A 19,928-nucleotide genomic window follows, 5' to 3' on the forward strand; every position below is an offset into this window, starting at 1 on the left:
CGCACATCGTTTGTCACTAGGACAGGTTTGAACAGAGCCCGCCGCTGCCCGGCTGGGATTCATTAAGCCTCAGCTTCGTTTCCTCCAGCGCTGAGCAGAGGCCGAGAGGGAGGGGGAAGGCAGCAGCCAGGAGGGTTTTGAGGCCCACGGGGCTGCAGGGGCCATATGCAGCCGCCGTACAGCATGGTCAGATGCAGTGCTGGATGGCTGCTGCCACCTCGTGCATGGAGCTGAGCTGTGGGGCTGCTCCCACGCCACCTCCATCATCCCCAAACCCACCCCAAATGCTGCGAGCCACTGTGCCACGGGGATGGGAGCTCCCAGGGGGATGCTGGCACACATGGAGGTACAGGACAGCCTGGTTGGGCACACGTGGGTCATGTGCCGGCAGTCCTTGCACGCACACCATGGCATCCTGTGTGCACCCACATGGCACAGGTGACAGCCCCCAAAAGGAGACCCCAGCACAGCAGTCCTACATCTTGGGCACAACAGTGCTGCAGTGAGTGGGCGTGCAGTAACCTGTGCAGCTGCTCCAGGGAGAAGAGCAGGAGAAAAGGCAAAAGCACAGCAGCTAAAACCAGCGAACCCCATTTTATTAGCAGTTAGTTGAACAGGACCTTACATTAGTGACCGGGACACTCTGAACACAGCCCCAGAGATGGGCTCGGACGGAGCCAAGGGGGGCAGAGGGGAAGGGCAGACCCCATCCCTGTGGCCCCAGGCGTGGCTACAGAGGTTCATGCAAAACCCAAAGGCTGGGAAGCATCACCGCCATCCAGAACCAGATGGAATGGTGGGGCAGAGCCCCTCATCGCTGCCACTCTTCCCCTGCACTGCCCTGGCATTGCTCCATGTCCAGGCACTGCCAGGGCACCGCAGGAGGGCAGCCAGGGGGACCCCAGCTCCCTTTCTCCAAGAATAAAACACAAAGGGGCCAAACGTCCCCCAGGCTGGAGAAAGCATTTGTCCTCACCCCACCTCCCCACACCGTACCATCAGGCCACCTCCGGCCGCTCCCCAGCAGTGCTGCAGACGCCTTGGTGGCACAAATGGTAGCGGGGTGCCCTTCACAAAGTGCCCCCACTCATCCCTACGTACCACCAGGGCTCGGCCTTTCCCCAGCCTCCAGCACACACACACCAGCAGCTTCATCCACAAGGAAACCTGGGCCCTTACCACATAAACCCATTACGGCTCAGTGTTGGCACTGCTACATACATGGATGCTCACACACTCATACACACACTCATACACGCACTCACACTCGTGCACTCACCACCAGGGCAGCCAGAGCCAGGGATGGGAGAAAACTTGCAAAGCCCACATGAAAGGAGGCAGCTCCTGCACATCACCATGACAAGTATAAAGACACATCTCCAGTGGGGAACACTCCCATTATTTCCCCACTGACCTCTGTCCACCTCCCATGTAACAGCCAAACAGACCACGTAAAACCCTCAGGGTTTAGGTACAAATTCTGGCACTGAAGAAAAAAAACCAAACAAACAACCCCCTGCAAAATCAGAACGAAAGGAACCCTCCCCCCACGCCCCAACATTATTAAAATACTTTAGCTTTTAATATTCAAGAGGTTTGAAGTTCTCAGCATCCTTCCAACTGCCGTTAGCCCAAAGTCTGCCTCGTCTCCCCGAGGGCCCACGCTCCTGTGAGCTGTGTTGGGTGCGTGCCGGAGGCCACCAGGCACCTCTGGGCTTTACCACAGGAAACACCACAATTGTAAAACATTGCAGAGCAGGTGAGGGTCTGGGAGAACCCCCATCCCCTTCTCCTACTTGACAGCGGTCCCACCGCATCGCCCATGGACTGGGAAGAGGTTCAGATTGAAAACGAATGAAGATGAGCAAAGAAATAGCATCCGTGTCTCTGAAACAAGAAGACACCTTTTTCTTTTCAGGTGTGTTTAGAGCTGGGCTTTAGAGGAATCCAGCAAACCCCCACTTCCTGCTGCTGCGCTGGGTAGCAGGACGAGGTCTGGGTCACTTGGTGCACTGTCTCTCCACCAGCTCCTTTCTTCTGCTACAGCTCTGCACAAGTCACCTCCAGTGCACCCAAAGCTGCTCCTCTGTCACCAGCTGAGGAGGTGCAGAACGGCTCCAACGCTGCTCACAGCCCAGGGGACTTAGGGTCTGTTTTGAGCAGAGAAAGAGGGAATTTGTGCCAATTCCCTGTTTCTTCCATCAAAGCGGGACAGGAAAGGACCTCACCATCAGGTTTGGGAATTAAAAAGATAAAAACAAAACAGAATGGATGTGGGGCAGACGGAGAGGTCGCAGCGCTGGGACCACAGAGTCAGGCCAGCACCCAGCAGCCTTCAACACAGCCATCCTGCTCGAGGGCTCCAGCATCCCCTCGAAGGCTGCAGCTGGATATTGCTTAGGGATGTGATCGCAGGGCGACAGCTACCTGGTGCTCTGCAGCTCTTCCCGCAGCCAGGTGGGCAGCGTCTGCCCCATTTTGTACAGCAGCTTGGAGAGCTCGATGTTATGGTCCCTGTAATAGTCCCGCAGGAAGGCCCGTGACTGCAACGGGAGAACGGAGATAAGGGTTAACGGGACAGACTGCTTGTGGTAGGAATGCTAAGTCACTGCCTGAAACAGTGATTGAGCACCTGGTGGGAAGGCAGGCCCAATCCAGGGGAGCTCAGGTGTATGCGGTGCACCTGAGTGACCAGAAGGGATGGAGCCAGGATCCACCCACCCCTCCCCACACCTCATTTAAGGGCTGGTAGTAGAGACAAGGGTGTTTCTTGTTGGAGATCTCTGCCTATCTGAGGCCTTCCAAAGGTAAGCAGCTTTTTTCCCTTTATTTCTGTAGCTGCTGCCTTTGGGCTCTTTCTCATCTGCTGTAACTAAAGACTTTGCCATCCTACTATTGTCATGGTACTTTCCATCCTATTACAGCATTACAATGCTGCATCCAGATCCAACCTTAGCCTTCCTTTGCTACAGCCCCATTCTGTGTCTAGGATACCATATCAGGACGCCCCGCTGAGGCTTTCTGCATACTCACATCTGAATCCATCTCAGGGTACTTCCTCCCTTTGCTCTTCCCCAAGCATTTGGTTTTGCCTCCTTCTAGAAGCTGACACCAGAATCCTTTCTTTGGGTCAAACCTGCAAAGAGACAGCTCTGCCTCACCCTGCCTGCCAACCCAGGGCACCCTGCCCCAGCCTTGATCAACAGTAATGCACTTCCCTGGGATATACAAGCTGGCTGGCAGACAAGTGTTGCTGCAGAAGTGCTGCTCTGGAGCCTATTTTTAATTTGCAACCCAGCTAACATCTCATTATTGACCAACCTGCACAACAGGTTTACCATACAGCTGTACCATAAGCAGCCTGACAGAACTCATTTATTTATTACTTACACTACCCTGCTATGAGAAAGCATGGGAGTCTGTGTGGGCTTTCATTATTACCTTCTCTGGCACTTCCAGCTTTGAATATTCTCAGGAGCTCCTCATCACCTGGGCCCAAATTTAGAGTGACCAAACACAAAGGTAAGACAGGCACAGAAGTAAACTAAATTTTTTTAGGAGCTCTGAAGGCTTCTGCTTCCTATGGTGGGCTTTATTGTCTGAAATGCTCCTGTGAAGGTGCCACATAGTAAGCACCAAAAGCAGGTCTCAGGGTGCTGCCCTGGAAAGCTTTGTGCTCCTGAGTTTCCCCTGAAGTAAAAGGGAGCAACCCCTGATCTCTGCCCTCTGGAACACAGCAGGTGCTTTCCAGGCTGAGGAGTAAGGAAAGCTCAAGGTGGGACTTACGCCAGGGTCTTGTGGTAATCGATGAAGTTGGTCACACCTAGGAATTTCTGGACTGTTTCCATCACTTTGGCAGGTTCTGTTCGGAGCAGCTTGCCGTCCAGGACGAGAATCTGCAAGAAGGAAGGCAGGGCTTTGAGCTCTCACCTCCTGCTGGCTCTCAGCCCTGCTCTCCTGGGGCAAAACAACACCTTCTCTGCATATTTTGCCATCTCAGAGCTAAATTTGCCATGAGCTTGTGGAGGGTTCCCTTTCTAATGCCAACAGTGAACATGTGCCCAGGTGTTCACTTACACTAGGTGTTGGAAAATTGAATGCAAGTTGAAGTCAGAGCCAGGATTTATCCAGGACAAAATCAGAGCTTTAGCTCAGGGCTGTCTAACCCACAGAGAGTCAGGATTATATTACAGCAATTACGCCAGAAGTACACAATTAATAGACTTTATAAGGTTGAGTGATGATGGAAAAATCATTCAGCTGCGCAGAATCACCCAATGTAGCCCATACCCTGGCAGCAGCACGCTCTCCCCTTCCACGCAGGTCACAGCAGGGCTGGGATCTAACCCCAATTTCCCTTATGGACAGCTTGAAGCCAGGGGCAGCTTGGCCTGCTATTTTTGTCCTGCTCTGGTGCTGCATTGATGCTTTTCAGGAGAGTGAGGCGTCAGGGCTGCCCTCCCTACCTGGTTGGCATGGTAGCTGTTCAGCCAGCGCTCGATGTGGGTGGCATACCAGCCTGGCACCAGGCAGCGGTTCTGCAGGGTCCGCAGCTTTGCAGCAGCCTCAGGCCCAGCTGTGATCACCTCGTGGAAGGTGTACTTCAGGGCGACCGGGTCGTCGTGGGCTCGCTGATGCTGTCAAACATGAGCAAAACAGGTTCCTGAGGCAGCCAAGAATGGACACCAACTGGACCCAAACCCCAGGTTGCCTGCGAAGCACTACAGCCTCCCAAGAGATCAAAGTTGCCCCTGACCCAACAGGGAACTGGGCAAGAGGAGGGTTGGGTGGCTCACCTGATACCAGGAGTAGGCTCGATCTGCAGGGTTGATGAGGATTGTGATGACTTTGGCCTTAGAGAGCAGGGCTGCAGCTCGCCGGGGAGCCACTTCTGAGTCAAAGTAGTTGGCACTTTTTTCAAAGTAGAAGTCAGAGGTGGTGTTGGAGGGGATGGGGAAAAACTCCATGTACCTGCGGAAAGGCACAGCGTGAGGCAAGTGGACAGGTATCGTAACATATCCCCTGCAACCTTCTGTGCAGGTAGCAGTCTCCTGACACTTTGTACCAAGCGCTGCAGGTACTCAGAGAAAGACAAACTCTGGCCACCAGACAGAGCTGCTCTTGTCATGAGCGTGACCCTGCATGGAGCAGAGCGTGCAGTGGTCCCCAGCTCCTTAGACATGAGACTGACAGCCTCAAGGCAGCCTTGCTCCCACTCCCCAAGAAATTAGTGCTCCCAGTCTGTCCTCGTGACAGGGAGATGCAGGCTGACCTACCAGTCTATGCCCTTGTGATAGTTGTGTCCATTGAAGAACTGTATCTCCTCAAAGGTCTCTGAGCTGGGGTAGTTGCTGCTCAGGTCCGGGTGCATCCCCAAGAAGAGATAAAGGGCAGTTGTTCCTTCAGACAGAGAAAATAAGAGCTGACAGGACTAATTTCCCTTCCTGCTTTGCATGAGAGAGGCTCCTTGAGGATGTGGGGAACCCAGCAAGCCTCTTGCCATGCTCACAGCCCTGAGGGTGAAGGGATGTACCTGTTTTTTGAGGCCCAATGATGAGGAGCTTTGGGAATCGGTCACAAGTCTTTTCTTTGGACCAAATGTCTTTGTGACGCTTGTCTTCACAGGGATCCTGAAATGCAGAGCAGGACGGTTGGAGACAAGGCAGCCTGGGAAGGAAGCTGTGTGGCTGCTCAGTTTCCCTGCATGCTGGCCATGCAAAGGTCTGGGTTTATTTCCAGGTCCTTGAAGCACATTCTGCCCTAGCACCACCCGCGGAACCATAAAGAGGCAAAAAATCACTGCTTTTCCACAGGATCGCAGGAACATTTAGGTTGGAAAGGACCTGGAGAGGTCATAAAGCCTGCTTAGAGCAAGGCTGGCTTTATCTCATTTCCCTCTCCCCAGCACAGACAGAAAACGGGGCTGCTCTCTCCATTCCTTCTGCACAAGGCATACCTGCCACAGAGGGTCCTTCTCCTCGGAGAAGATCTGGAAGTATTTCTGTGCCAGCTGCACAGGTGGCAACGTCTGCAGCTTCAGGTTGGTCCAGGAGTTGAGGAAGCGGACGAGGTGTTTGAAGGTGTACAAACCCAGGCGGTCATTGCCATAATTGGACAAATGGGTCATGAAGATGCTGATCTGAGGTAGAGGATGGAGCAGGGGTTAGCAGGACCTCACCCAGCCGCCATCCTGCACTCACAGCCCTCTGCTCCAGCTGAGTGCCCTGGGGATGCTGCCTGCAGCAGCAGCAGGGGACGGCTCTGCAGGAGGTGCCATCCATGTGTCCCCAGGCAGCAGTACTCACAGGGTTGAGGAGCACCGTCAGGAACAGTTCACCTCCATTGATGATCTTGTCCAGCTCACTGGAGCCACCAGGGTATTCGTTGTAGAAGATGGTGTGTGTGAAGAGGCCACAGGTTTGTCGGGGGAGGACCTGGGGAGGAAGAAAGATAGGTCTGGAGCTGGTGGAGGAGCCAGGGCAATGAAAAAGCCACACAGCCCCTTCTCCCAGGTTCAAAAAAGGTTCTCAACCTCTCAAAGGTCAGGACATCAGCTCCACTACCCCCTGACTTGAATTCTGCTACTCTCAAGGGATGTAGATGAACAGATGGGGAGGCCACAAAGTGTCCTCATTAAAGTTCTACTGTGCAGGACTAGCAAACATGAAGAGAATGCAATCCTATCAAATCAACAGTCTCCTTTGGCTGAAGCCAAAATAGCCAAGCCATCCAGAAACCACAAATCAAAGTGGCAGAGAAGAAAAAGCATCAGAGATAACAGCTGGCCACCTACCATGATGCCGTTGTGGATGAAGCCACGGCGATAGCGAGCAGGTTTCAGGTGGGGGTATTCTTCTGTGCTCGTGACTTTGATTGACCAAACCTGCTTCCAAGCTTCATACAACTGCACGTGGACAGGGTAGACACCGGAGTGGTGGGGGGCCACTGCATACCCCATGTCAGTGGGGATGCCATGCTCCTACAGGAAAGAGATTGGAGATTGGGTGACTAGGGAGAACCCAGAACCACCAGCTGCCAGCTCAACACAGTCTCCCCCAAGGATTGTCCCTTCCCAACCATAAACAGTCCACCTGTGTCTTGATGAGCACTAAGAGCTGGGCTGTTCTCATGCATCTTCCCCTAAGCAAGGCTGCCTCCAGAAAAAGGAGTTCAACAGAAGATTTGTTGGGTGGACACTTGCTCCTTTTGGAGTCATTTCTGCTTTCACAAAGAAGTCAGCAGCAGCAAAGCTTATTGGTGAAGATTGTGCAGAGAAAACTATACGGGACTGCAAATTGATTTATATCAGTAGATACAAAGCAACTTGGAAATTTTCAGCTGAATACCTGCCCATCTCTTCTAGCACAAGCAGAAATGTTCTAGCCTCACGCCTTAATTAATTAACAGGGAATGAATTCAAGTTAGACGAAGAGCCATCTCTCAGACTACCAGATCCAATTATTATTGCTAGGCCTGACTTTAATAGACTTGGATTTGAGACAACTGCGAGCAAATCAGTTGATCACAGCATGACTTGCTGTCAATGCTGACTTTCTGTAGGCCAGATAAAGGACCTTCCAGGAGGATGGACAATCTCCAACCAAGCCAAAGGTCAGAGCTCGCCCTTACAAAGAAAATGAGTCCCTTGACAACTCAGCCTGCAGAGGGAGTTTCTAGCAGTGTGATCCTTGCAGGCGCAGCCGCTCTGACCCCACTCCAGGATGCCACATGGGCCAGCTTCAGTGCAACACCAAACCACAGCGTGCTAAACATAAACCTCAAGCTTGGTTAAAATCCAGCACACAAACCCAAGCGATTGCTGCCTTCTGTAGTGCTGTGGGTTTGATCTCTGCATTCCCATGAATGCTGCCTCAGAGCAGGCAGCAGCACTGGCACAGCTGCAGCCACACAGCTGGAGTGGAACAACACACGGACAGCATTTCCCAGTCAGCAGGCACTCGGGCAGCTCATTGTGACAGAGGCACGTTGGTTGGTGTGGATAAGTATTTTTGCTCCGAGCACTAGTGTACAAATGGATTTAACTGCTGAGTTACAAAGGGAGGGTGCTGAGCTTCAGAAGATCCTCATCCCAAATTTACACCCAGGCACAGGGGGTTCCTAAGGCTCATTGTCATCAGCTCCCTTTGCTCCAGCAAATAGAGACCGTCATCCTGGGAATTAAAGCTCTGTCCAAGGAGTTCGGAGATCAGTCTAGTGACCACAGGAGGCCAAACCCATTCTCTTTGATTTCTCAGCCTACAAAGGCCTATTTGTACCCCCTCATCCCATCCTCCCCCCATTAAAAGCATCCCCACCGGCGGCATCTTACTCACGACAGCGAATTTCTTGTTTAAGGTCATCTGCTCAGCAAGAACCGACTGGTTGTGGAAGAGGTGAGGCTGCATGTGGCTCCACATGTGTGGGAACCACCAGAACTCCTTCACATAGGACAGCAGCAGATCGTCACCTTCATCCTCGGCGTCAGTACCTGCAGGGACAACACTTGTTTGTCACTGCAGTGTATGCAGAGCTGCATAGGGTGTCCCTGGGATGCATGAGCGTTCCATACAGAGGTAAGAGGACAGATACAAGGTCCTAGCATGGGGTGCCAGCTCCAAGGAGCTCTCTCAGGGGAGTGGGAAAGCTCGTGGAAGTGATTTGCCCCATGAACACCTCACCTCTGCTAGCTAGGCAGACTGCTATGCAGCATAGCCTGGCCCAGGGACTCTTGCAGCCCTGACATCAGTAATGCACTGATGCATGAAGTGACACCCTTACTCTCCTCACCTGTGTGGAAGAATTTCCCTGAGTATCCCAAGTTGAAAGTGAAATTTGGGATGTGGGTGCGCAGCTCATTCTGTGTGTCAAACAGCGCCTGCGAGAGGGAAAGAGAAAGCAAAATATCCTCAGTCAGCAGCAGTAGGGGACAGCTTTATAACCAGGCCTCTAGCAAAGGCCATATTAAGGCAAGAACCCATGCCTCTAAGCTCTCTGGAGAAGAGACTCCCATAAGGAGAATGCTCTGAGGACAGGGAAACTCACCCCTACAGTAAAAAACATCCCATCCCTCACCCTAGTCCCAGGTACCCCCTGCCCATCCAGCCAGACTCTAACAGCAGCACCTTGACATCTTCCACCTTCATGCGAGTGCCCTCCTTGCCCACAAATATATCATCAATGTCCACCAGGATGTAACGATCGAGGGGCAGGGAGAGCCTTTTCCCTGTCAGGAAGGAGACGGCATCCACAAAGACCAGCTTGTGCAGCCAGAAGTTGAGGTTGTTGCCAAAAAGCACCCTCTGGATGCCATCGTGGAGGCCCAGGTCCTGCATCACTGTGGTGTGCAGCGCTGCATCCACGCTCATATGTGGGATTGACTCGGCTGACTTGGTCTTGGCCAGCAGGACGGGCTCGTAGGTGGAGTGGTTGGACTGGAAAACGGTCCAGTCCTCACCGGGGAGCACCCCCTTCTCCACCTCGCTGGGCCTGGTGATGTACAGGAGGGGTGACTTGGGGTTGATGCTGCAGTCCTTCAGCGCCAGGTTGGAGTGGAGGAAGAGGGGGAAGCCCTTCAGCTGTGCGCTCAGCAGGCTGTTCTCATTGGCCTGTGAGGAAAGAAAAGTGTTAAATGAGACAAGACAGAAGCTTGGTTGGGGGATTGGTGGAGAGGAGCAGCCTACCACCCATTCACAAACAGCTCCAGCCCACCCCAGGCTACAGCCCTCACTCTGCACTCCAGACACTGGGGTCCCTCTCCTATTTGTTGCCCAAATGTGGGATACCCTCACCTGCAGCCACCTGCAAATCTGCATTTCCATTCCCTGCTCTCCCCCCACAGCACTCTAACAGGACAAGACAGTCAAGGAGAACCTGCAGAAGGACAGCCCTGGGCCAAACTCCTCCAGACATCAACACCTGTGGCCACACAGGCTCCACTCAACCTCAGCCCCTACCATGTAGGCTCAGCTCATCCCACACACCCCCATACCTTGAAGAAGCCAATGATGCCCACGCCGTACTCCACGCAGTACTTGTCCAGCAGCTCCCGATTCCAGGCGTCCAGGTTGACGTATTTGAGGATGTTCTCATAAATGATGAGTGCGAAGCGTCCCCGGTCTTTGTCAGTCAATGTGGGCATGTCCCCCTTTCCAGGGGCAATCTCTGTCCTGTACTTGAAGCGGCTCGACTCCAGAATGGCCACAATCTCCTGACCCAGCTGGGAGTAGAGGCTCTCCACAAACACCAGCACCAATGGGTCTGTGCGGGAGGAATCGGCCACTTTGAGGGCCTTCAGTGGGAGCAAGCGGGAAGGGGCAACCTTGGGTTCATCACAGTCCGGCCCTGGCACATCCCCCGAGGGCTCCAAGCCCCTTTTCCACCCATATAAATAATATGCTGAGACAAAAACACTGAGCAGGCAGAATGCGAAGAGCAGGAGCAGCACGACCTGGGGAGATACCTGTCGGATACCCCTCCGGGCCTTTGCCAGCACAGTCATCCTTGCATCCACAGGCAAGTTGGGGCCCCCTCCCCTGCCCTCTCGAGCCCCAGGGGAGGGGAAGAAACGAACACCACCACAAAAAAAAAAAGGGAAAACAAACTGGAATTATACTGATAATAAATTAAAATACTAGCAGGGCGCCTGTGCGCACACAGGGTTTCTCCCCTCCAGCAGTCCAGCGTCCCTCGCCGTCCGCTTCATGTCACCATGGCAAACGTGCTGAGAGTCCCCGTCCACAGCCGAAATCCCATGGCCTCAGTGGGGCGAGGGGGCAGCAGGAGGCCTCGGTGTGGGTCTGGGCAGACATGCAGGCATGGCGGCTCCCTGCAGTGCCTCGCTCCAGCAGTTCCACGTGCAGCCCTGTAAGAGAGGGGAGGTGAGCTCGGGCACAGCGTGGCTTGGCTTTCTACAAGTGCTCTCTCACTGAGTTGCCGGCATGCTGGGGCCTGTGGCCAGCGTGCCAGGACAGGATGCACGTGTGCTGCATGCCCTGGGTGCCCAGTGGGGGTAGGAGCGTTCATGGCCCCCCACGGGCCCCCAGGGCTCTGTGAGCCGGCAGAGCCCTTCCAACAAGCAGCCCTGCTCCTCCCTTCCCTGCTGCGAGCATGTGGCCCACACCCTTTTATTTTGCACGGGCTCCAAGGCTTTGCAAACGTATTCACCACGAGCAGCATCGGGGCAGAGCTCACACATTCGTGCTGTGATGAAGGTCCGTCGGGGCACAACGTCCCTGAGCCGCGCCGCCCTCCGGCACAATGCACTCGTGGGACACGGCTGGTGGCAGGGGAGGGCTGTGGGCAGGAGGCCAGCCAAGGTCAGTGAGACAAAGCCTTCTTCTGAGGGAAAAGCCAAGGCCAGCAGGAGCGTCCACGTGGAGCCAGAAGGACCTTGGGATTGTTTTTCTTTTCTCTGTGAAAGGCCAACTTGAAAAAGGGAGAAAAAAGAGCAGACGCCACTTGCTGGTGAGTAGGTCCTCCTGGGGCACCAGCCCGCTACTGGCTGGGCAGAGCTCTCTACACACAGCCCCCGGGTGCTGTGAGAAGGAGTTTGTGCAATCAAAGCATTACAGGGGATTGGGAGAGAGATAAAAATAGAGCTCTGGCATCCCGGCCACAGTGGCAGACATAGAGAAGGGATCTGTCCCTCGCCTCTGCCCTTGGCATGGCTCAACCCTGCCCAGAGACAACCCGAAAGGGCAGCCCAGCCCCTTGCTTTCACACCTCGCAGGGTGCTGGGACTATTCATAGCTCCCTTGGGAGCCTTTCCCCAAAGGTCTGGGCTGGGAGCATGGCTGTGCAGGGCTGCGCAAGCGTGGAGCGGCCGGACAAATATAATCCAGACAATAATGGGATTAAATGTGGCCATCTGAGGAGTAACCAACCTATAATCCATCTCAGTGGGTTACAGGCTGCGACTTTGCAGGGTAATCCTGTCATTCCTGCCCTTACCTGCAGCAAGGTCTGCTACACACCCGTGCTGTACCCCTCTTTCCACACCTCTGAGCACAGCAGAATAAAGGAAAAAAAGCCAAAAAGCGCTGTGTGTGCGTTAAGGGAAAATCCATCCTCCCTGACAAACCAGGGAGAGCTGGGAACACGCCTCCAAGCATCACATCCTGAACGCAGCACCCCATTCCCCATGAACCACATTCCCTTATCAGGAGGGCAACGCAAGCACTGGTGCTGCTGTGTTCCCATGGCTACCGGCAGGGAAGTGACAGCCAGTGGATGGGGCATCACCACGGCAGGTGACAGCGGCTGGGGCTGTGCATCCATCCATCAGTGCTTGTCAGCAGACAGGCAGATGCGTTTGGGAGCAGGGGACAGGCAGCTCCCACAGCCACAGGGTTTGGTCCGAGAACAGAAGTCCCAGAAACCAGCAATTTTGTTGTATTTTTTGCGAAACAAAAATGTGAACGTGATAATAAAACAGAAAAAAATAACCTCCAGAAGAGCTGGCGAAGTGGCAGCGGGAGTCAAACTTCCTTTTAACCTGATTTCAGAAGCTGCTCAGGTGCCTCTTAAAACCACAGTGGTTACCTTAAAAGACACCAGCTGAAAACTACAGCCAGAGCACCACATGCAGCCCTCGAGCCCCAGAAACACCGTGCTGCACCGACCAATGCTAAGCTGGAGCAGCACAGAAAGGATCCCAGGAGGAAAAGCTGCTACCAGTACCCTTTTCTCTTGATTTTTGTCCAAGCTCATTGCATGGGCTCTCCTGGAAGCCCATGTTCCTGAAGCTGAGCCTGCCACGCTCCCCACTGTGCCTGCAGGCTCAGCAAACCCACCTCCGCTTGCTGTGCGCAGGAAACCTCTCGCCTTCCCAGCCTCAAAGCACGGCTTCTGCAGCGCAGCTGAGCTCTGCTCCCACAGTGGTAACACAGCAAGGCACTGAAAGGGTATATGAAAAAGGAGGGGTGAGGGCACAGGGCGGAAGACACAAAGCTCCCCATGAGGAGCACCCTGCTGCAGGCTGCCGGCCGGCTTAGGGCCAGCAGTTGTAATCCGGGAGGCTGACAAACAGCATCAGCATCACAGCAGCTTCTCCAGCACGGCCACATACCTGCCCGAGCCACGGCCATGCAGTGCAGGACAAGCACCCTAAAGCTTTGCTCTCCTGCAGCGCATCCTCTGCTGCCACCTTCCCACAGCAGCACATGCTCCGTGGTACATCCCTGCCCGCCACTGCTGGCAGGGAGGTGGGACAGCCCTGCCTGAGCTCACTGGCCACCATGAGATTTGTTTATTTTTTTCTCCCAGGTAGAAATGGGGAGAAACTGCCAGAAAGCAGGGCAGAGGGAAGGGAAGCTTCCCATTGCCAGCTGGACAGCCCAGGGATGGAGATGCTGGTACTTCCCAGCTGGAAAACCAGAGAGGGACCAGGGGATGAAGCCACCTCCATCACCAGCACACAGTGCTCTCCCTTTAACTCCCAGTGGGATTTGCAGGGATGCGATGGGAGGATTAAATATAAGAAAGGAAGTGCAAATAGATCTGGAGGAAAGAGAAGGGCTGATCGGTCCCAGCAGACACGCACAGCAGTGTTGATTTATCAGCAGTACAACAGGTCCAGCCACAGGTACATGCAGCAAAGATCAACGTGGTTCACAAGCCAAATAAATCATCTATCCCAGCACAGGATGCGAGCTCAAATCACTGATGTGACACAGCCAAGGGGAGCTGGATGCTGCTATCACCCGCTGTCCCGGAATGCTCAGAGAACTGTAGGCACATCCCTAAGTGGTTGGGCTACTGAAGTTGTGGGGTGCTGTGTAAGTGCTTACCAGCAGGGCTACGTCTCCCCTCAATGGGAAGAACCTGAGATGGGAATGTGCTCCCCAGAGCCACGGCCCTGCTTGGCAGAGAGCTGCCATGCGTAAGCAAGCTGACGGGGTTAAGCCCAGATGGACAAGGATTTAGAGGAACGACATACGACTGTGTTGCTTAGCTCAGCAATTCACTTTGCTTGCTCCATCACTTCCCTTCGCACATCCAAGCTTTGGTCAACCCCTCTGAGCTTTCAGACAAGCAAAGCAGACGCTATTCTTTGACCACCCTGGAATGTCCATCCCCAGCAGGACTGCAATGCCACCCTGGCCGTGCCCCATCTCTCCTGCATCTCACACAGCCTTGCCAGCATCCCGAGCGGTCGCTGCCCGGGCAGCCCTGGGAATCGTGGGCTACCTGCAGAAGATGCACAAAGCCAGCCTAAATGATTATTAATAGGTTTGAATTCCCTCTACAGGGAATTTCCCCTCTCTCTGTTGGTAATATTTAGATCTTAAACCATTGAACTAAGCACATCCTTAGAGAGGAGATTAATGCCATCATATTATTCAAGACACAACCGCGAGCTTAAGACAGGAGAGCGCGCATTAGAAATGAAGAAGTAACCAGCGTGAGAAATCTCCCTTTAAACATTCACTTCTGCATCACTGCTTTATCAGCCACTGATTGCTGAAGGCTTTTCCCCAGCTGGGTGGAATGCTGGCTGTGGGGAAGCCGCTCCAGCAGCCCCGTGCCACTTTTGGTACAAACAGTCCCATTTTGGCCAATCTGGCCCTGGCTCTTCCCGAGGCGACCTGCAGGGCCGCTCGCTATCAGAGCAGTTTTATAATGCTGGATAAGGAATGCCTTAGCAGTAGATTACATGGGCTTCTTAAGTACTTAGCAAACAGTAGTTACAACATGCCAGGGATAAAAACAAAGTGCTTACCGGCGGGGCCACGGCCCCAGCCCAGCTATCCTAAGGACAGCAGCATGGTTTTGCCCATCCCAGTATCCCAAAGATATGAAATAAAGGATGAGCACACCGACGTGCAGCCCCAAGCTTGGGGTGCCAGGGATGTGCTTGATGTGATAGACTGAGCAGCAGCAAACAAGAGAGCATTGGGAAAATGCACCTCAGATCCACCGAGGGTCTGGGCAGCAGGACCATCGGGGTGAACCACTGTGGCCAGAGCAAGCCCACCCTCCTGCCCGAGCTGCTAGACGAATGATGCACCCAGTAGAAATGGTCAAAGTGCTTCCCATAAAGAAGTTATTTTTGGCCACAGTGTCTGGCTCTGAAAGAGACATTTTTCACCCAGACAGCCCCATTAACGCTTGGGTTTTACTGGAAAAGATAGAAGTAGCGTTTTGCTCAGGTTTCCTACAAAACCAGTCGTGAAAATGTTTCTCTTCTCAGAGTGGGAAGGGAAAGGCAAGTTTTGGTGCAGTGTTTTTTGCCCTTGAAGCCTCAGGAACACCCTCATTCATGAGGAATTGGGAAGCGGAGCTTGGGGAATTCTCCCGAACCTTAATTGAAAGAGACGCTTAACGAGGAGAGTTTCTTTTGTCTGTTAATTGAAACAGGTTCTTACTGACAAAACTCGCCGTGAATTTTAAGTGGGCTCACAGGGGGGAAAAACAATCCCCTCAATGAATCCGATTTTACTGCTCTGAAATGTGCCATGACAATTCTTCTGGTCCTCCAAGCGTCCGAGAGCCATTCTGGATAAGCAAGGTCTGAAGTTCAAGCATCACCAGAAAGAAAAAAGAGTGAAGGAAGGGAACCTTATATGAAGTTTAATATACAGGGATAGGCAAGGAGCCACAGGCTGCAGTGTCACCTGCTCACTGTACGGGGACACCAACCCAAATATACACCCCCTTGAGAAGGCCTCAGTGCCACCTTTTGCTACTTGCAACACTTCGCTCAACCAGATTTTTGCTGGTCCTGTTGCAAACGGAGGGGGAGGGAAGGCTTAGCTTAGCTGCAGAACGTGGATCATGCAGCACACCCCCAAAAATCTACAGCCCCTCGGCCAAGCAACGTCCCCAGTCTGCTGCTGCTACCCAGGCAGCACCACTGGAGCCACTGGTACAGAGCAGCTGCTTCTTTTTCTTGACAGCTTCCCATGACGAGGAATTTGACATCTGCAGGAGACCAGCCTCAACCAGTTGCAGAAGAAGCACCAGCTGTTCAGGGGACAGCAGGCCTCCCCGCCATACACTAATCTGGCCCCAAAATGTCACTTTTGCAAATGAGCGTCCATAAAACTGCAGTGCAAACTAACTGAAAGCATCCCTGGGAACCACTCAGGGCTGCAGCAAGCCCCTCGGTGCCCAGGATTGGAAGCAATGGCTGTGGCACTGTGCAAGCTGCCCCCTCCTCGAAGGGCTCTGGAGATGCTCCCTCTGCTCCCATCCGTCCTGCTTTGGCTGAGGGCAGCCCCTGAGTGCTCACAGTGTGTGTGGGATTAGGAGTGCAGTGTCCAACGCCCGCAGTGGGTGCAGGCATGCCCTGGTGTTGGCTCTTGATGGCCGATGCTTGGGGATGCTGCCTCCAAGGTCAGGGCCAGGCCAGGCAGAGGTCGGATCTTTTCTTAGATCAATGAATGCAGTTGGAAAACCCGGCACAACCCAGACAGGAGGCACTCCTCATGCCCCAGAGCACATCTGTTTTTTCCTAAAGGTATTAGCTGGGCTAATAAAAGGTATTACTTCTCCAGACAAACTTTGCCACCCTTCAAAAGTACCCGAGGCTGTCACGCTCTCCAGCCCCGCAGAAGCACAGGCAGCAGGTGCAGAGCATGGCAGATGCTTGCAAGCTGTGGTGCTCCCTTCCATCGGGGCAAGGCAGGAAGGAGCTGACCCCTATGGGGAGGACATGTCCCAGCCAAGCAGCTCCAGCCCCAGCCTGCAGCCACATGCAGGATTTACGGTTCAGTATTGATTCATCTGCTGCAAGCCCTGCCATTACAGTCGATGGCTTTTGCAGGAAAACAATATGAATCATAAGCTACGGGCTGCCCTCTCCCTGCATCCACACTGCGTGACTCACCCGACATTTCCAGGGGTCCTGCAGCAACAGCTGCTCTGCTGCTCCACAGAGATGGGTGCATGGTGCTTAGAACACGCTCACATGGGGACCAAGCGTGCACAGCCCCCCAACCCCAAAATCCACAACGGTCCCCAAGGAAGCAGCACTGAACATCGCCTCCTCCCAAACCCCACAGACACATCCTCCTCTCCCCATCCCTGGTTCTAAAGCCATCTGTGCACAAGGGACAGCACGCTGTAGAAGTGCAAAAAGAGACACCTCAGCCAGAAATATCCCATTACCCAAGGAGCCCAAGGGTCCTGAGCTCCAAAAAGTCCATTCAAGCAGGGCTAGGAACACACATTAGATAGATTGGAAACCATAGCCTTTCATGACCATAAAGCAATTGCAAGATATAAGACCTTAATAACTTGTTTCTCTCTGCTTTGAGCCCTAACATAATTCTAGCAAGACTTAAGTCAACAGTCAAAACTAAAAGAGATGAAAGAAAATAATAAAGTCCACACAGCAGATAAAATCTCACAACCAACCAATGCCTTATGACCAACCCCACTCAATGACCCCACACTGCACACAGCCGAAGAGCAGCTACTGCGGAATGGCCACACACCAGGCAGCACCTTGCTACCCAGCTCCCCTCATCTCAACTCAATCATGAAGAGACAGCTAACAATGTATTTTTCCTGGAGAAGCAACTCCATGGAGCTGTCACTAAAGGATTGTGTCTGCCTTGCACAGGGGAAGCCCTGATACCCAGCACAGCCCTCAGCTCACCAGGACAGCAACCCTCTATCCCCTGCAGGGGTTTGGGCAACCAGAGATGTCCCCAAAACCAGAGAGAAGCAACCTGCAGGCGGAGGGCAGGTGCTGCTGGTGACACTGCTGCAGCAGGGACACGCTCGGCTGTGCAGTGTTTCACCACGACACGTTCCTGAAAAAGATATTAATCATTCTCCAGGCTCCAGCCTAGTTTCTGACTTGCGAGGCATCTTTTTCTTCTTCTGTTTAAATTACCACCAACAGAGCATTAACATACATCCTGTTTTAAAGTACTGACAGCTCGACACGGAAAGAAAAGGGGAAAAAAAAACGAAGCAGCTCCCAGTCTGCTTAACAGGGACGGGTTTCCCATCCCCACCAAAACAAAAACAAAGCAACCCCACCAGCTTCCCAAAGTGAACGGGAAAGGCTTTGCGTGCCTGAGCTTTCTGGCCCTGGGGATGCACAACAGGGGAATGTTCTATGGCTTTGCAGGTGGGATGGCACGGCCAACAGCAGTGTGGGCACCTGTGGGATGGGAGCGTGGGGGTGAGCTCAGGTGATCCCGGAGACACACGGGCATCCAGAGCCACAAGCATCGCTGTGTCCTTCTTGGTTATTGGCAAAACAAGCTCTGACACAGAGGGAAGATACTCAGCCACCCCACCAGAAGCCACCAAGGTTATTTTCCTGTCTTATCAAGCCACGCACGTTTTTTTCTATTGTTTAATTTCCTTCTTCTCCACCCACGGCAAGTTCACTCAGAAGCAAGAAACTTATTTCCTATTGAATCCGTCCTGGTTGTTTTATTTGGAAAACAACGACTTCCTCCGCTGCGGCCCCATGTGCAGCTGATGGAGTGGGCACAGCGCTCATCTCCTGGTTCGCACCTCAGTCCCGGGTGAGCCAGCTCAGCCCCAGTTAAAAAAACAACACAACGCCCTAGAGATTAAAGTAACAAAGATGCAGCTCTGTCGCAGGAAAAGCCGCTGCGTGAAGGCTGTCAGTAACAAGGCGGTGCTGCGAAGCGCTGAGCACAGGGAGCAGCAGCCACACAGCAGCACCAGTGGGAGCGTGGGAAGGGAAAATCCCTGCTTGCAGGAGGCTGCAATGATGGGAGCCAGTCCAGGGGGAGCACAAGCCTTCCCGGTGACACTGCTGGAATGCCAGGCAGGGGACAACCTGCCTGCACAAAGGCAAAGGTGGAGTCAAAAAACAAAAGACTTGGGCTGGGGGATGGATACAGCTATACATTAAAGCTCCAGGAGTTCGCTGGCAGCTGAGTAAGTGCAAGGATTTCTTCTAGAGGGGATTATAAGGTGCTTTATGGAGACTCAAGACACTCCAAGGAGTGGACCATTGCAGCAGTTCTTGGCTGTGCTGTTCGGATCTCCTTTAATCCTTTATTTTAATTAATGCCGTTTATGATCCTCACGAGCAGGGACACTCCAACCTACCCCCATGCTGAGCTCAGCTCTGACTTTCAGAGGCCATCTGCACCCACTGCGTGCAGTACTCGGTGCCATGCAGAGCCTGGGAGCTTTCAGCACACAACACCAGGCAGCTACACGGCACATACCGCTTCTCCTCCTCTCCCAGAGCCCCCCGAGTCGCTTACTGAGGGATGGAAAGCTTGAAAGGTGTTGAGGGACCTGATGGACCACGAGCATGACGGAGATGAGGGTCAGATGGAAGTCCCACGGTGCTGCTAACACCTCCGGCGAGCAGCTGACTCACCCTGGACATCCTGGGAAGATCCGACAGCAGCAAGCAACAGGAGCATCTTCATGAGAGGCCCGGGTTCCCAATGGGCGGCACAGGTCGGGCAGCCGGGAGGGCACCGGGCACGGCGTGCCAGCAGCGTGGGAGGGCGGGGAGACCGGCAGCCGCGCCCGGGGGCGCAGCGATCATCGGCAGGTGACCCCGGTGCTCCCCAGGTGAGCGCGGAGCCGGGGCGGAGGCACGGCGCTCCCAGCGCCCCAAACGAGCGAGACGGAGCCCACCGCCGCCAGCACCTCCCCGACCCCGGAGCTCCCGCCCGGCCCGCGGCAGGCGGCACGGCGCGGCCCCGGGCCTCCGGCGTGCAGCCGGGCTCGGCCTCACGACTCCGGGTCCCACCGAGCGGCGGCACCAGGCCGGGGCTCCGCATCCCCCGTGCCGCGCTGCCGCCTCCCGCCCGCAGCCCTTTGTCTGCGGCCCCGCTCCGCCGCCGCCCCGCCTCGCTCGGATCTCCGCTCGCTCCCTACCTGCATGCCCCGCCGAGGGCCCCGCTCCGGCTCCGCTCCGCCCCGCCGCTGCCCGAGCGCCGCGCCGCCAGGCCGCCGCCGCCGCTCGGCTCGGC

General features: G+C 54.2%; 1 protein-coding gene across 4 annotated transcripts; it reads right to left on the bottom strand.

Annotated features, from left to right (window-relative positions):
• Positions 1-575: 575 nt before the first annotated feature.
• Positions 576-19,928, bottom strand: NDST1 (N-deacetylase and N-sulfotransferase 1). 4 transcript variants are annotated; one of them, XM_048960580.1, is made up of 17 exons: positions 19,834-19,919; positions 12,792-12,894; positions 9,989-10,861; positions 9,123-9,605; positions 8,788-8,875; positions 8,334-8,488; positions 6,794-6,979; positions 6,306-6,434; positions 5,957-6,139; positions 5,534-5,630; positions 5,277-5,400; positions 4,797-4,971; positions 4,467-4,637; positions 3,787-3,896; positions 3,034-3,136; positions 2,428-2,543; positions 576-2,150 (listed from the first exon to the last, which is right to left on the bottom strand). In XM_048960580.1, the coding sequence occupies exons 3-17, from the start codon at positions 10,496-10,498 to the stop codon at positions 2,144-2,146; spliced, it is 2,637 nt and encodes an 878-aa protein (XP_048816537.1). In that variant the 5' UTR covers positions 10,499-10,861; positions 12,792-12,894; positions 19,834-19,919; the 3' UTR covers positions 576-2,143. The 4 variants fall into 4 exon arrangements, with proteins under 4 accessions (XP_048816537.1, XP_048816539.1, XP_048816538.1 ...); XM_048960582.1 differs by lacking the exon at positions 19,834-19,919 and adding an exon at positions 19,206-19,222; XM_048960581.1 differs by lacking the exon at positions 19,834-19,919 and adding an exon at positions 19,167-19,184.

This window comes from Lagopus muta, chromosome 14, assembly GCF_023343835.1.
Source record: "Lagopus muta isolate bLagMut1 chromosome 14, bLagMut1 primary, whole genome shotgun sequence".
NCBI lineage: Eukaryota > Metazoa > Chordata > Aves > Galliformes > Phasianidae > Lagopus > Lagopus muta.